The sequence below is a fragment of the Halichoerus grypus genome, chromosome 6 (genome assembly GCF_964656455.1).
Source record: "Halichoerus grypus chromosome 6, mHalGry1.hap1.1, whole genome shotgun sequence".
Lineage (NCBI taxonomy): Eukaryota > Metazoa > Chordata > Mammalia > Carnivora > Phocidae > Halichoerus > Halichoerus grypus.
The window spans coordinates 150,362,815-150,378,202 of NC_135717.1; the positions used below are offsets into that span (position 1 = coordinate 150,362,815).

The 15,388-nt window shown below is 35.7% G+C and overlaps 1 protein-coding gene across 1 annotated transcript in view; it reads right to left on the minus strand.

The window, feature by feature from the left end:
- The window catches only part of EPYC (epiphycan), a 36,777-nt gene extending 22,705 nt beyond the window's left edge, over positions 1-14,072 (minus strand). Inside the window, exons 1-2 of the mRNA XM_036111819.2 lie at positions 14,042-14,072; positions 11,448-11,625 (exon numbers count right to left, since the gene is read on the minus strand). Of these exons, the coding sequence (XP_035967712.1) occupies positions 11,448-11,612 (165 nt within the window). The 5' untranslated portion in view covers positions 11,613-11,625; positions 14,042-14,072. The remainder of the gene's footprint in view (positions 1-11,447; positions 11,626-14,041) is intronic.
- Positions 14,073-15,388: the final 1,316 nt, after the last annotated feature.

Sequence of the window (15,388 nt, forward strand, 5' to 3'; positions counted from 1 at the left end):
GAATAGGATGTAGAAGACAGAAATGCTAATTAAGTCCTGGAACTTTAAAAGGTTAGTAAAGTCTTGATGAGAATGTGGTAGAAAGATTGTTTTACACTAGGCTCCCAGGGGCCAGAGTCTTTACAAACATTCATGACAGCTTCAGTTCAAGAATCTGCTGAGGTTGATGCTCCAGTTGGAAAAAAAAAAAAACGGGGAAAAGGGGAAAGCTCTCTGGGAGGTAAATTTCTTGGATTCCAGAGCAGGAAGCCAAGGAGAAGCCATGACATAGCTTTCAGGCTGAAGAATCCCACCGGCTGAAAATTCTTGCTTACAAGATCATCTGTCACCTGAGTGAATACACAAGGCAGCATCAGGTGCCAGAAACCCAGGGTTTAGCTGGAAAATAGACATTCAAAGGCTTTGAGTTGAGGAGGAAACTTCTGATTGACCTGGTGACTGGGCTGGCTGCCATCATATGTTTTTGAAAACATTCTGGAAATCAGGACTATCTCAAATGCTACACTGAGAAAAGAGCCATTATATTAGAGGATGTTTCCTAGTTCAGTGCTACTCAAACAACGGGTCCATCAGAATGGGAGGAGTTAAATCCCTGATCACTGACCCTCTAAAGCTTCTGATTCATTAGGTCTGGGGTGGGACCTGAGAATTTGCATTCCTGACCAGCTCCCAGATGGTGCTGATATTGTTTGTTCAGGAACTACATTTTGAGAATAGCTACTCTAAGAACAGTACAACAGTGCCATAATTTAACTCCTGATGGAAGATTCCTCCAAGTGTTTGAGCTCAAAATCTGCAAACTAGGGACAATAGACATAAGCTGACCAACATCTGGATGAGGCTAAACCAGGATTTTTTTTTCCATCTCCTAATTTTTCTTAGGTACCACCAAGTCTCTTCCTGAGTGTCTGCCCACAATATGTGCTGGTTTTAAGGAATATACTTTTGCTCAGAATAATTATTTTGGAGACTCAGGATTAACTTGTTCTTTAGGATCAGTTGCGGGGTGCCTGGGTGGCTCAGTCGTTAAGCGTCTGCCTTCGGCTCAGGTCATTGTCCCAGGGTCCTGGGATCGAGCCCCGCATCGGGCTCCCTGCTCCGCGGGAAGCCTGCTTCTCCCTCTCCCACTCCCCCTGCTTGTGTTCCCTCTCTGGCTGTGTCTCTCTCTGTCAAATAAATAAATAAAATCTTAAAAAAAAATAGGGTCAGTTTTGTGATAATACTGTGTGTGCACTTAACGCTCCATTCTTTTTATTTATTATTTATTATTTTTATTTTTATTTTTTAAAGATTTTATTTATTTATTTGACAGTGAGAGAGACAGCAAGAGAGGGAATACAAGTAGGGGGAATGGGAGAGGGAGAAGCAGGCTTCCCGCCGAGCAGGGAGTCCAATGCGGGGCTCGATCCCAGGATCCTGGGATCATGACCTGAGCCGAAGGCAGACACTTAACAAGTGAGCCACCCAGGCACCCCAATGCTCCATTCTTTTTAATATTAAGGTCATGGGACACTTGGTAATGAACTAATAACAAAGGATATGCCTCTGAAGGAACTACACGTGTACCTGGAAGAATCCACTCATATTGCCATTACTGAGAGTCCAGTTTGACCCAGGCAAGAGAAAGCAAAAGGAATTAGGAAAAGGAAGTTTTGGACTGTCTATTCTTTGGATTTTTAAATCAAAGTCAAGCAATTCTGATTTTGTACTGTAATCTCTTTGGATTTAAACAAGTTCAGACTTTAATGTGCAGGAGAGGTTAATCTGTAGTCTTTTATTTTTCCTCAAAAACTTCATAGAAGTAGGGGAAATATATACATATTTGTGTTTTCTTTATGTTTCTGGAGTTGTTTTTTTCAGAGTATATTTACTTAGCGCTTAATTTCATTTCAGAGTCTTTCCTAAGCTCTATTATTAATGTGGCTTGATATAATTTGAGGTAGAACATAGAACTAGGGGTAAAATGTCAATCTCAGGTACAGGAAGGCCTTTGAGATAAATTCATAGATGCTCTCGGATCTATTTTAGAGCTTCTGAGATTAAAATCTACATTCTGTCAGAGGACACCTGAGAGGTGGTTGGCATAGAGATATGGCTCATAAAGGCGGGAGCATGATTGTCCTAAAAATGGGGCATTTTCTGTTGAAGGGAAGAGCTATATTGAACTTAATAGTTAAGCTTAATGGCTTAAAGGCTGCCATCCTGGGGGGAGGGTGCATCCTCTGTTGGTCCCTTTACTCACTCTTCCTGAGGAAGAATGACTAGGCTAATTGTTGGGTGGGAGAAGATACTAGGCCTGAGTGGTTCACCCTCCCTTTTGGGGAAAATTTCCTCCCTGTCAAGAAATATAATTTTGTCCCTCCAAGCAGTAAAATTTACTGGATCAGGCACTCATCTGAGGACTGTGGTTAACCACCATTGCCTAAGACTGATGGCATATCTACTTCTGGAATTTTATATTAGGATGCTCATAATCACTTCATACCTAAGTTGTATATTTCAACCCAGGCCTTTATCAGTAGTAATGGAGATATTTTGAACCCTATTTGTCTCATTTCTGTTACTCAACTTGGTCTGAAGTTAGGCAGTGAGTTAGGAGGAGTTTTTATGGGGTCCCTTAAAATCTAACACCTATTGCCCAGAAAAAATTCAGTATTATATGTATCTATATGTGTTATAATACAAAATAATATGCATTTTTATATATGTACCTGACTCCTGGCTTCATATTATGTTTGCAACTCTTGTTTTTTTCTTTGCTTCACTTTCTTTATATTTTCCATGCCATAATGTAAAATAATACATAATTAATAATATATAATACAAGATGTGATATTATGGAGAGCATAACACAATATACACTGTATTATATAGTTTTAGAAATTATTTTATGAGATGATACTGCTGTATACAGATTCTATTTTATCTATATCTACATTTATATTTATTGTATATATATCTATATATCTATTGCTATACACATTATAGCTTTTATTCATGTAAGTAGCCTTAAATACTGTGGTGAATAAACACACAAGTAAAATAACATGTCTCAGATTTGCTGTCAGGTCTGCAACTGAGGACAGATTTGGGGACATAATTTCTCCGCATATATATTTTGTGACAGAATTCATAGAAGCCTTATGTGTCACTAGATAACTACAGATCTTATATATATATAAAATCTGTTTTCACTTCCTCTATTGTGTTGAAGTTGTATATTTTTAAGATGAGTAGACTGGGAGGTACTGAGGGACAGAGAAGAGCTGGTATGATCTACCTGCCACAATTCTTGGCTCTCAGCAAAAGATTGGAAGGCAGATATAAAGTGAACTCATGCCAGGTGCAGTTAGCCTTAATTACAGCTGAAATCCCATCCCTCTCATGAAGGCTTCCCTGACCACCGTGCGGTACATCAGCTTCAGTGGCTATTGATTGAATGAGTCATTTGATGATAAAGCTACTCACATTTATGAAACATTTACCATGTGCCAAGCTCTAAGTTAAGCAGTTAACAAGTGTATCTTACCTCATCCTCATAAGGTAGCTTATAACCAGGAGGCTGAAGCTCAGAAGGGTTGTCTTATTTTCCAAGGCTGTATAGTTGGTGTTCAGACCTGGGACTCAAACACAGGGAGTAGGAATCCAGGACCCAGTCACTCAACACTGTGACAAACTACTTCTTAAGGATGAAACAGGTGTATACATGAGAAACACCCACTGCCAGTGGTTTCTTTGATTATTCTTTGTAGTGTGTGGTTTAATAGTTTAAATGCCCAGGCAAAGTCAGGATGGGAAACAAATGTCCTCACCGATATATTCACTTGGATTAGGATGCTCACTCTGTCGGTCAGTTCCTAACCAGTAAGGCCAGGCCTTCAGCAGATAATATTTAAATTATAGGTCTGCTTCTCATTAAAAAAAAAGGAAATCCAGAATGTTATTTGGATTTTCACTCTAACACAGACTAAGGTGTTTGTTAAACAGAATGGAATTTTAAATTTATCTTTTTCCAAAATTGTCCCACACAGTTGATAATAAATCTTGAAGCTCTTCTTTATCGTTACCATTATGTCAACAGTTGGCTTCGAAAGATGTTAAAAGGCTCTGAGATATCAACCTGGTTACTAAAGATGTATTCTTAAGGGTTTCATAGACTGGCACGTGGATATCTTAAGTGCAATGGAATTCTTCTCTAAACATGAGCCTAGTGCTCCAATTGATTTAAGTGATCCATATTAATTATCTCAAAGAATGTGACCATGAAGACTGCCAATGAAAGCTGTATCTTATTTTCTATTTTATCTTGAAAATGGATGAGGAAGAAATGTGTTTGGTGCAGATTGCTCAAGCTCCACATTTTTCACAAAGTAGCTTTCAGTTCAGAAGGATTGTCTTACCTCTCTCTCCCTTAAATACTTTGACAGCTAAGACAGATGCTTAGATATTGTGTTAATTATAATCACTTGAAAATTCTTGTTTTTCTGATTCCTAACAATCAAATTACTTAATTTCAGAGGAAAGAAAGCTTAATATTGGACACAGCTAAAAGAAGGAAAGTTTAAAGAGAAGAAGAAGGAAAATAATGGAAGCTTTTAATGCCAAAGTCTCTCTGGTTTGGCATTAAAACAATCTGGTTTAAATATTACTCTGAAACTTAACTAGCTGAATAACCTTGGGCAAAATTCTGATCCTCAGTTGCTTTTAATAATAATAATAATAATAATAATAATAAATAATAATAATAGAATAATTTATCATTTCAAGGGACAGTTATGAGATTTAACTTATGTTTGTGGTCTCATAAATAAGGTCTAACACAAATACAAACAAGTCACTGACAAAGATAATCAGGGTTCTTTTGTTTCCTGAGGGGCTTATATAATTGTATATGTTTGTTGCTACATTTTTTAAAACTTTCCAATAGTTTTAAAATAACATTCAAATAGTTTAACACTGTTTTTAAAAGAAGCATATGGTAAGTCAATCAGACAACCATATTAAAAGCTCATCAGCAAAATTCTTCCCTCCCTTCTTCCAGAGTGTCTTTGGTGAAGAGAGAGAGTGAAGAGGAAGATTAGCTTTTATTTGTTGCCAAATTCTGAAAAGAACATTTAATTCAGGTTGAGTTTAAGTTACTTCTAACAATAAAAAGTGTTTTATATGCAAACCGTAAGTTTGAAACTTTATTTTTTTTAATTTTCTTTAAAGATTTTATTTATTTATTTGATAGAGAGACACAGTGAGGGGGGAACACAAGCTAGGGGTGGTGGGGTGGGAGAGGGAGAAGCAGGCTTCCAGCTGAGCAGGGAGCCTGATGCGGGGCTTGATCCCAGGACCCTGGGATCATGACCCCAAAGGCAGACGCTTAACGACTGAGCCACCCAGGTGCCCCAAGTTTGAAACTTTAAAATGTATTATATAAACTGGCCAAAGTGAGACATCGTTTCAAATATAAGGATAAAAGTATTCCATGCCTTCATCACCAGAGGAAGTAAATAGTAAAAATATTACTAATTTAATTACTTTTTGTCCAGAAAACACAGAGATGGTTTTTGAAATAAGCTAACTGTTAGCATTACCAAAGTTCTATACCAATTTATCATATTTAGATAACCTAATTAAAAATACTTTTTATATATCATTATGTATAGTGGACATTCATTCTGTAGGTAGCCCAAAATTAATTTGATTCTACTTAAGCAATTTCTGTGTTACAGGACATCAACATTTATTCTAAAATTATTTTCATGGCACCATATTACCATGATGGCAACTGAAAAGAAACCATTGTTCAACTGTTACTGGATACAACTGCCTTCACTGAGTTTTTGGTCCATTTCTACAACTCCACTAAATTTAATTTTCATTCCTTTGATGAATCTTACAGGTTCTGCATCTCTAAAAGCTATTTTTTTAAGCTTAATGAATTTGTTTAAATGGCAGTTTTCCTTATAAAGATGATTTTAAACAATTTAGCTACTTGTTCTCTTAATGAAAGAGAAAAAAAATGGGCTAATTTTAAGATCAATGGAGAGTATTAACAAGGAAAGCATCTCTCATTCAAAAAATTTCCTATTGGTCAATTATCACTGATATCCCTTTATTAGTCGTTATTGTTATTTATTTATGAAAGTATATGAGGCAGTTCTAAAAGCATGTGTGGCAGTCTTCAATCTATATGAGGACATTAGGATGATAAGAAAGTAAAGGTGAGGAAAGTAATATAAAATGAAGAGGGGCGCCTGGGTGGCTCAGTAACTTAAGCATCCTACTCTTGGTTTTGGCTCAGGTCATGATCTCATGAGTCCTGAGACAGAACCCCACCTTGGGCTCCTCGCTCAGTGGGGTGTCTTCTTGAAGATTCTCCCCCTCCACCCCTTCCCCTACTCATTCTCTCTCTCTCTCTCAAATAAATACATCTAAATAAATAAATAAGTAAAATGAGAAAAGAATAAAGCAAAAACTTAAGCCCCAGATTTTGAGCAAAATGACAAGCACAATTAGTTACAAGATGTAGAGCCCCCCAAAATAAGCAACTTCTTTAAAATTTACAATCCATTTGGACACTGAGGCCTGAGAGAAATTCCTACTCCATATCCTCCTGAAGAGCATTGTATGCTATCATTGTAAATGCCCTTCATACTTTCCCACATTAAATACAATCAAGTCTCCACGGGGCTCTGTACTACAACATTCATAGTGTCTACTGAAGATTAAGTAAAAGTAATTATATAAGGCTAAAGGAAGGTAGTATAGGGCAGGATCGGTCTGATTGGATGGAGCCGAGGAGAACTTACTGCAGGAATGGTAGTTCATATCCTCCATAAATATTAATACAGCCACTGAGTACTTTTCTGGGTAAAAGAAATAACTCATGATCAGGGCCAGTGTTTATCTTAGACCTAAGAGACATGAAAAATCAATCACCCCAAAACTATATTATGAAAATAGAAACACCAAATACTTACCTTAGTCAAAAACAGACTGAATTTAAATCAATCAGACAATATCAAATTTTGAACTTGTTCTGATGAAATCTTTAAGGCAAATAGCAAAATGTTTCCCTGCATTCCAAGCCACCAAATATGTATGATTTTTATATATCTATAGCTATATAAAGATTAGATAGATAGCTGGCTAGCCCATACCATAGATATAATACGTTGGAGAATGCCTATCTACAATTATTCTTTGAAGTAGTTAGACTTAAGCCATTCTTTCTTACAGTAAATAGGTAAGTCAACAGTCTATAAAGGTTACTTCTAGTTTACATTATTCACCCATAGAACAATGCTTTCTTTCTCTTTTAGCAAAGTGGGAGCACCAGCGTTCAGTTCAACTAAAACAAATATCAAGTTAAAAGGACAATTTGGAAAATGGTAGGAAACAGAGGGAGGATAATATAATTTTTTATTAACCTTCTGGAAGTTATTTTCTGATATGAGAAGATAATATCACTATAATTATATGTCATTAATAACTATAATCTTAGTTAAGTTACTTACCTGCTCTTTATCTCAATATTCTCATCTATTCAATGAAAATAACAATAGCACTTCCTAGTTTTGTTGTCAGAAATGAGATAATGCCTGTGATAGGCCTAGAATAATACGCAGCACAAAATCGCTCAATCGAGCTTAGCTAATATTCATCAGAAAGCAAAAAGTTCATATTTTGGTCTTAAGGCTTATATCCAATTCCTACTAATACCATTAAAGTAAAATAAAAGCTAAGTAAAAACCTGCAACAATTTTATATTATACCAGCAAATTTATCCATTATCCACTAGGTAACATAGAGCATCATGATGGAATTGTTGGGCCTCCTAACAGAATCCAGCAGATCCTGGATATTCTAAATCATCAGAAATCACGTAAGTCAGCAGTCAGGAGTACTGTTACTGCATAAGATTTTCAAAACCAGAAATTCTTTCATGACCCTTTCTAATCACTAGGGAGGTAATGAATATACTACCACCAGTAGAAATCAACAAAGCTCTATTGAGATTCTAACTCCGGGATTCAGGGCATGATTGGGCTCATTGCTAGATAAATCACTGGATTCATAAATGCAAGTTTTGCAGCAGTATAATTCAAATTTGGGTTTCAGGAAAAAATTTACATTATTACATATTGTTATTAGTTTTCTATGGCTGCATGACAAATTACCATACATTTATCAGCTTAAAACTATACTCATTTTTTAACTGACAGTTTCTGTGGGTCCAGGGATGACCTGACTGGGTTCTCTGCTCAGGGTCTCACAAGGCCAAAATCAAGGTTAATGGCTAGGGCTGTGATCTCACGTGGGGCTCTGAGTTCCTGGCATCTACAGTGCTGTGGTTTCTATATGCTCACTGGCTGTCACCTTCTCTCAAAATTTAGAAACTTCCTGCATTCCTTGCTACGTGGACCCATCCATTTTTAAAGCCAGCAACAGAGAGTTTCCCTTGCCTTGAATTTCTCTCATGCTTCAAAATTTGTCCCTGACCTCAAGACACTGTTTTAAAGTGAGCACAAGTGTAAGTCAAGCCAACCAAAATAACTTCCCTTTTTAAATTTCAGTTGTGCCATATAAAATAACCTAATTATAGGAGTGATATCCCAATATATCCATGATATTAAGAATTATAGAGGGCATGGACAGACCAGTGGATGGGTCAGTTAGGGGACATCTTAGAATTCTGCTTACTTCATAGTCAGAGACCTTAAGGATTAATCATTCAAAGTCTAGAGGGTCTACTATATTGGCTAGGATGCCAAGTCTTACAGTTTAGAGGAAAGAAACTGGCATATATTTCAGAAGCATTGTTCAGTTATTCTATAAACTTGCAATTTTAAAATATAATTTTTTATAGTAATTATAATATAAAATATTGCCTTTTCTATAGATGACAAATAAATTCTAAGCTAAGATAGACAGAACCATACTCTTGGCATTGAGGACAAAATCTAAAGAACCTGATCCCACCATTCTCCATGTGCTTTGTTTACTATGAATTTTTTCATCAACTGTCCCCTAGATGGATATGTTACCAGCGTTCATACAAAAAGTATCACAGAGGATCAAGAACATATAGAACAATTGCTCTTAATTTATAAAGATGAGACAAATAAGGTTATCAGGAGTTGCCAGAATCTGAATTTCCAAGACTAAATTCAAGAAACTCATATCATGAGTAACTGTATTCTAGAATCCACTCACATGACTAGATCTATTGGCTTTATTTCACATCTTTCTATAAGGAATTGTATATTCTTTGTCTGTAAACAAAGAATAATATTAACATTAATGTTTTGTTATGATCTAAGCTGAAGTTCTGAATTTTGTTCCTCATGTCATTTTATGTATTATGTCACATTGTTTTTGTATTTTTTTGTTTCATAGGTGGTGGGTGAGTGGGTTGGCTGATTGATTTTTGCTACTGGACCAACTTGGTAAAGTTAAAAAAATATGCATAGTTTGTTTTCAAATGTATTATGTTTTCATGATAGCACAGGTATATGTATATGTATATATGTATATCATGTATCTATAAACTGGTTTTCTGATGATGACTTCATCACAAAAGATTATTAAATCAGGGAGGACTTACCTATTTCAATCAGCAACAAGAGATTATTTAGTAGCTCTCTGGATCCCGCAGTTGTTAAGGATGCTAAGTTTGGCTAAGCCAGTGCGAAAATTAGGGATGCTTGAACGAGGTAAGAGGATACCATGCCACATTTTTGGTACCTTGTAAGAAGTTGCTCTTTCAGAATAAGCAAATACTGAGGAAGGGTTGTATACTAAATCATCTTTCTATAGATTCAATTTATTAGCTTAAATTTCTTGATGTCAGAAAGAACTTCAGAATCTCATGAGAATGTGCAGTAAAAAGGGGTTCTGACAGCAAGGAATGGCTTTAAAGAAGTCTACAGATAAAGCTCCTCTCCTTCACAATATTATCTAGGGCAGCCTTGAGCCCTCCCTAAAGTCTACTCCTCAGGCCTACTAAAAACAGAGGACTTACTTTTGGTACCCGCCAAACCTGTGAGTTTGATCCTTGATCCTATAAAATATTTTTTGGAGGCATGACAAGTAAATTTAAACTACAATATTTAGTTTGGTAGATAACTGCACAGACATATGCAGTCTTTTTTTTTCTTAAAATATTTATGCAAGATGGGAAAAGGAGCAGGGCAGATGAGTTAATCACTGAAAAGTTTTCTCCTTCTACTCTTCACTGATGCATTAGATTGGAGATGCAGAGATCACATACAACAAGACTGGTGTTAATGACCATAAACTCCACAGAAAATACCCTTAACATAATAGAAGACATACAGCCAAATGAATCAAACAGTGAATAAGGCCTTGGAAAATAGAGTTACAACTTTGCAGAAGAACAGTGGTCTTCTGATAACCCTAAAACTTTACTAAAAAGAAGGAAAGAGAAAAAGGGAGAAAGAAAAGGAGTGGGGCCTGGGGTGAGGGGAGACTGAAGCCAAAAGAGAGGGAGATGGAAAGGAAAATGGAGTTGGGGAGAAGATGTGAAAAGTATTGTGCAAATTTGATTCTTGAATTTCATCAGGCAACATAAACAATGATGAGAACGTTTATCCTCTTAATAAAGATATAGCTAAGTTCCATTTAAATATATGCTTTTGTCTGAATATTTTATTTCCCTAGTTATCAAAAGTAATTATTCTAAGAAGATTTGCACTTGAAAGACTGCCCAAAATATGTTATGATCCCGTATAGGTGATGTAATTTCTCTTTTGGTTGATTTCTTCTTAATTAGTTTTTGTCAATGTTGTACTTTAATTACACGCCAACATTTCAAGGTCTGTTTGTTTTCTGATTCAGAAAAATTAGTCTGTATCCTTTAGTTATGTAAAAAGTCTAACATTTAATTAGAAACATGTCATATCAGATTTATGTAATGGGCTGTAACCTTGCCAATGTCTACATTACTGCTGAGAGATAATCAGTCATTTCAGAAAGCACATCCACTCTTGGAATACAGTGGAGCTCCAAATCATTGTCTGTTCTTTGCATTCTTTTTATTTTCTTCCAGTTTATGTTAATCTCACATCTTTTTTCTTTGCCCCAAACTTCCCCAACTTCCTCATCATTGCATGTGTATTATTTCCACTCTTCCTTACTGACTGCTTTTTCCTTTAATCTTCTCTTGTCTTAACTTGATAGAAACTATTTTCGTTGTTGTGGCTTTAATTTTGTGAGAAGATATAAAGGAAATGAAGTGAACTGTGAGAAAGCAAAAGCGTGTCCTAATGTTAACCTCCAACGGATTGAATACATTCTGAGGGAAGGGTCATATGAAATTACTAAGATAGAACATCTCTATTTATACATAAACAAAAATCTATTTGAAAGGAACGCATCTCAGTAATTCCCCATACTCATGCTCTTAAAAGTCTCAAGAGTGAGGAATCAGTTACCTCAGCTTGACCAATAGGTATGTTTTCATAGTTGTATAAATTATCCAGGTCCTCCAAAGTGGCATCGTATGTTTCTGAGTCGTAGTTGATGGGTTCCAGAGTTGGAGCAGTCCCAGCAGCATTGAAGATGACAAGTCCCAGAACGAGTCTTGCCAACATTTTCATTTTTCAAGCTTTCCTAATCAAAAAAGGCCAAAATGTATAAATATTTAATTGATGATAACTTATGAATATTTTTCACTAAATAGGAATGATAAATAAATGTCAATGCTGTGGAACTCAAGCCGGTAGCTTTCTTTACACGGATCATTTATAAACATAACACAGGAAATTGTATGGATTCGGAAGACTCGTGATACCGATGCTCAAATTAATCACAAACCCATCCATGTTTTTACGTAGATAGTGTAATTGCGGTGAAAATAAGTTTACTTCATATAGAAACACAGAGAAAATAGGATGTGGAAATATTGTCATGCACTTATTCACAAAAGCTTGTGCATTAGAGTTTTACCTTTTACTAAGCATTAAGTTTCTTTCTTCAACTGGGAGTAGGAAGGAGGAGGAGGAGAACTATTTTACTGTTACTCCGTTTTTCAGATGAGGAAACCAAAACAGGGTTGGCTAGTGACCTAACTAGGACTCATAACTGTTTCTTGCACATTCAAGCCTATGGCTTTTTCCAGTCAAAATAATGAAGGTTTTTTGTTTTGTTTTTTTTTTTCCCCTTTTACTTCCTTCTTGCCTCTGGGTATCATTAATGCATACATAATTTAATATACATACACATTAATATTTCATGCGATACTTTTCAAAACTTATTCTTAACTGAATAGAACAGAAAAGAAAATTATTTCTCCTTTAGTCCTCAGTGTTTTCTTTCAATTCTTAATAGCCATCTAAGCTTTAAACTCAGAATCAAGAATCCATGTCTAAAAGATACTATTTGGCAAGATTTCCTTCAAGGAGGATTTCCACACACATAAGATTAAAAACTCTTTTGTTTTGTAATTCTTTGTTAAGCACAATTCTTATTTTCCATGATAACATCCTGCTTTTTGGGAGGATTCAATCAAAATCTTATAATTTTAATTATATTTATAATATATGTATGTTATATATGTATAAATATGTATATATGTATAATATATGTATAACATTTATAATTTTAATTATTTTAGTTCTGTATGTGCTCCTTTGAATACATTTTAGTTTAAGAAAACAAACTCTCATGTTTAATTTTAAACATTTAAGTTGGGCCTATCAAAAATGTTACCTGGTGGTCCTTTACTGAGGAAGCAAAGCATTTGTAAAACTTTTTATCAAGCATGTCTAATTTTAAAGGTTTTGTATTTTGGTTACACTTCTTAGGTTACTTCAAGAACAGAACCTCTGGTGTTTGTACCTATGCACACACGTAAAAGGGAATTCATGATAAATATTACTTTTAAACTTGAATGCACTGGCAGACAAAATAACCTTCAGTTACTTGAAAGAAAGTCTTTATTAAGCAGGTTTAGGCAGAGGGATATGAAATCCCTCTGAGAAAAAGAAGCAGTACAAGGAGTTCCTTTTTATTCCCTCCTATGCTTTCTTCGAATCATTTTTTTTATTCACACTGGATAAGCCAAGGCTCTATTTTACCCGCCTTTGCAGGGCTCTTTGCAGGATTGGGGATTTGGAACCGCTGTACACAGTCACCAACAAAGTCCTACTCAATCAACCGGTGTGATTTACAAATCTTCCAGGAACCATTCTTCCCTTTTCAAGTGGGAGGCATTCACAGGGGCCACCACTAACCTCGAAAAAATATTTTCCTTCTACATTTCTGGCAACTTTCATTGTTCAAAGTGATTATGCACTTGCTGATTATTTTTCTCACTTTATACTCTGTATTTGATTATAAGTGTCTACATTCTCAGAGTTTACTTGCATTGTGCATATCCTCTAGAGCTATCAGCAGTAAGAAAGTCTGTGCAAAGCCTGGAACTATGAAGAACACCTCTCTATGTTTAGCTTTAAAAGGATGTTTCTTCCTTCAAGTGACTATACTAGTATTTAATGTAGTGCCTTTGTTGAGACTTTGAATTTGTTGTGTACTTCACACCATGTCATGATATTTTGAGAATTATGCTTATATAAAGCTTTAAAATATAGACATTAAAAAGACATTCCAAATGCCTAATTCCCATAGGATCATCAGTATGTTTTTAAACACCTGAAATCTCCCCTTTTTCTTCTGTTGTGTAATATTTCAATCAATACTAATCAATAGTGCCTAGCTATCCTGGCAAGGAACATGGTCTATGTCAGGGCACTTGCTTTAAGAATATATTGGAAACTACTATAATTTTATTGGCATCTATCCTGACTATTAAGAGCAACTATTTTACTGGATGCTATTAATTCTTGGGCTAATTCAAAATTTTGGATTTTCCAAGAATAACATAAATATAAAATAGCGAACTTCAACCCAATCCATTGCATCCAAGTTCACCAAGAGATATTAAAACAAATTGAATTATTTTTTAAAAGGTTATTATAGGACGAAAAAAAGTCTCTGACCCAAGAAGAAAGCAAGTGTAAAAACTTACCTTTGGCTCCTACTTGGTGAAATGGCACGGAGTGACTGAGGACGCAGAGCTGGTAATATTTGCCCCTGACCAATGGTTGTGAATTCTGATCTGTGGGAGGTGGAGTTTATAACACTCAATTTTCTGTTTGGAAAAGCCAACCTTGAGAAATGCCTCTCAGTCTTTAGAAACCCCAAATTACTTTATAGTCACTCAAAATAAGCAGTAGAATCCAAATGACATAGTGTATAGAGCTCTTGAAATTATGTTAAAGGAGTTCTCATTGCCAATGTGTCCTCTTAAACATTTTAAATGGAAAAAGTTGGTTTTACTATATTTCATCTACAACAAGTTATAGATGTCAGATGTTAAGAAAACCAGTTAAGAAATGTCTAATTTTAGTTAAGAAAATGGATATACTTCTTAGGTTACTTCACTGATAACCAAGCTCAGGTTAAGAAAAAGTTAATGTGTACAGTGATACTACAGATGAATATTTTAGAATTGTGTTAATAAGAAGTAATTTTCCTTGCATGTCTTGAATTGCTCTCGTCACTTTTCATTAATGTTAACAGAAATTCAATAAAGGTTGCAAAAGCCTTACCTGTTTTAATGTTGGGTAAGTAAAAAAAAAAAATCCATATTATTTCAATTGCTTGGAATGCTCTGAGAGCAATGAAACAATAAACCCTCTGCATGCCCATTTAAAAAAAAAAAAGAAGTCCTGAAACTGCACAAATATGATCTGAGTGTTTTGAAAAAAAAAAAAAAGAAAGGCTGCTTTTTTCTCCCTTTTATCTATGAGAGCCAAACAAATCAAATTACATAAAAACATTTTCCCCCAGAATACAAGATCTGTTGTAGGCTCCTGGTACCTGGCATGGTTTGTGAGACTCAGCTTTATTTCAGATTTGGAGAGAAAATACGTTTATATTAAACTTCCATTCTTCGCCTCCATTCACACTGCAAAAGTTCTAGAGGAAGATGAAACTTGTGTCATGCATTCTGGCTTCTGGCATGCTTTCCATAAATCCAGGAGCCTGGTTCTAACCTGTGCATCAGGAATCCTTTTTCCTTGACCAGAAGCGAATAGCCGTATTGAATTTTGAAAGTGTATTAGGGCACAATGATGGAGGAGAGAGTCTGTCTTGAGGACTCCCACACCTCCTTCCCTGACGTCCTCCCTCCCCACTCCGACCTTCTTTGCTTATGGATTCAGGGCGCTGTCAGTCATTATCCTCATCACCCACACCTGCTTCCACATGTCTACATGATTTGTGCTCAGTGTGCATTATTTTTCTTGGGACCAGTTTAATTTGTAATGGAAGCAATGATTCTGGGTGAAGTACAGAAGCTACCAAGACCTCT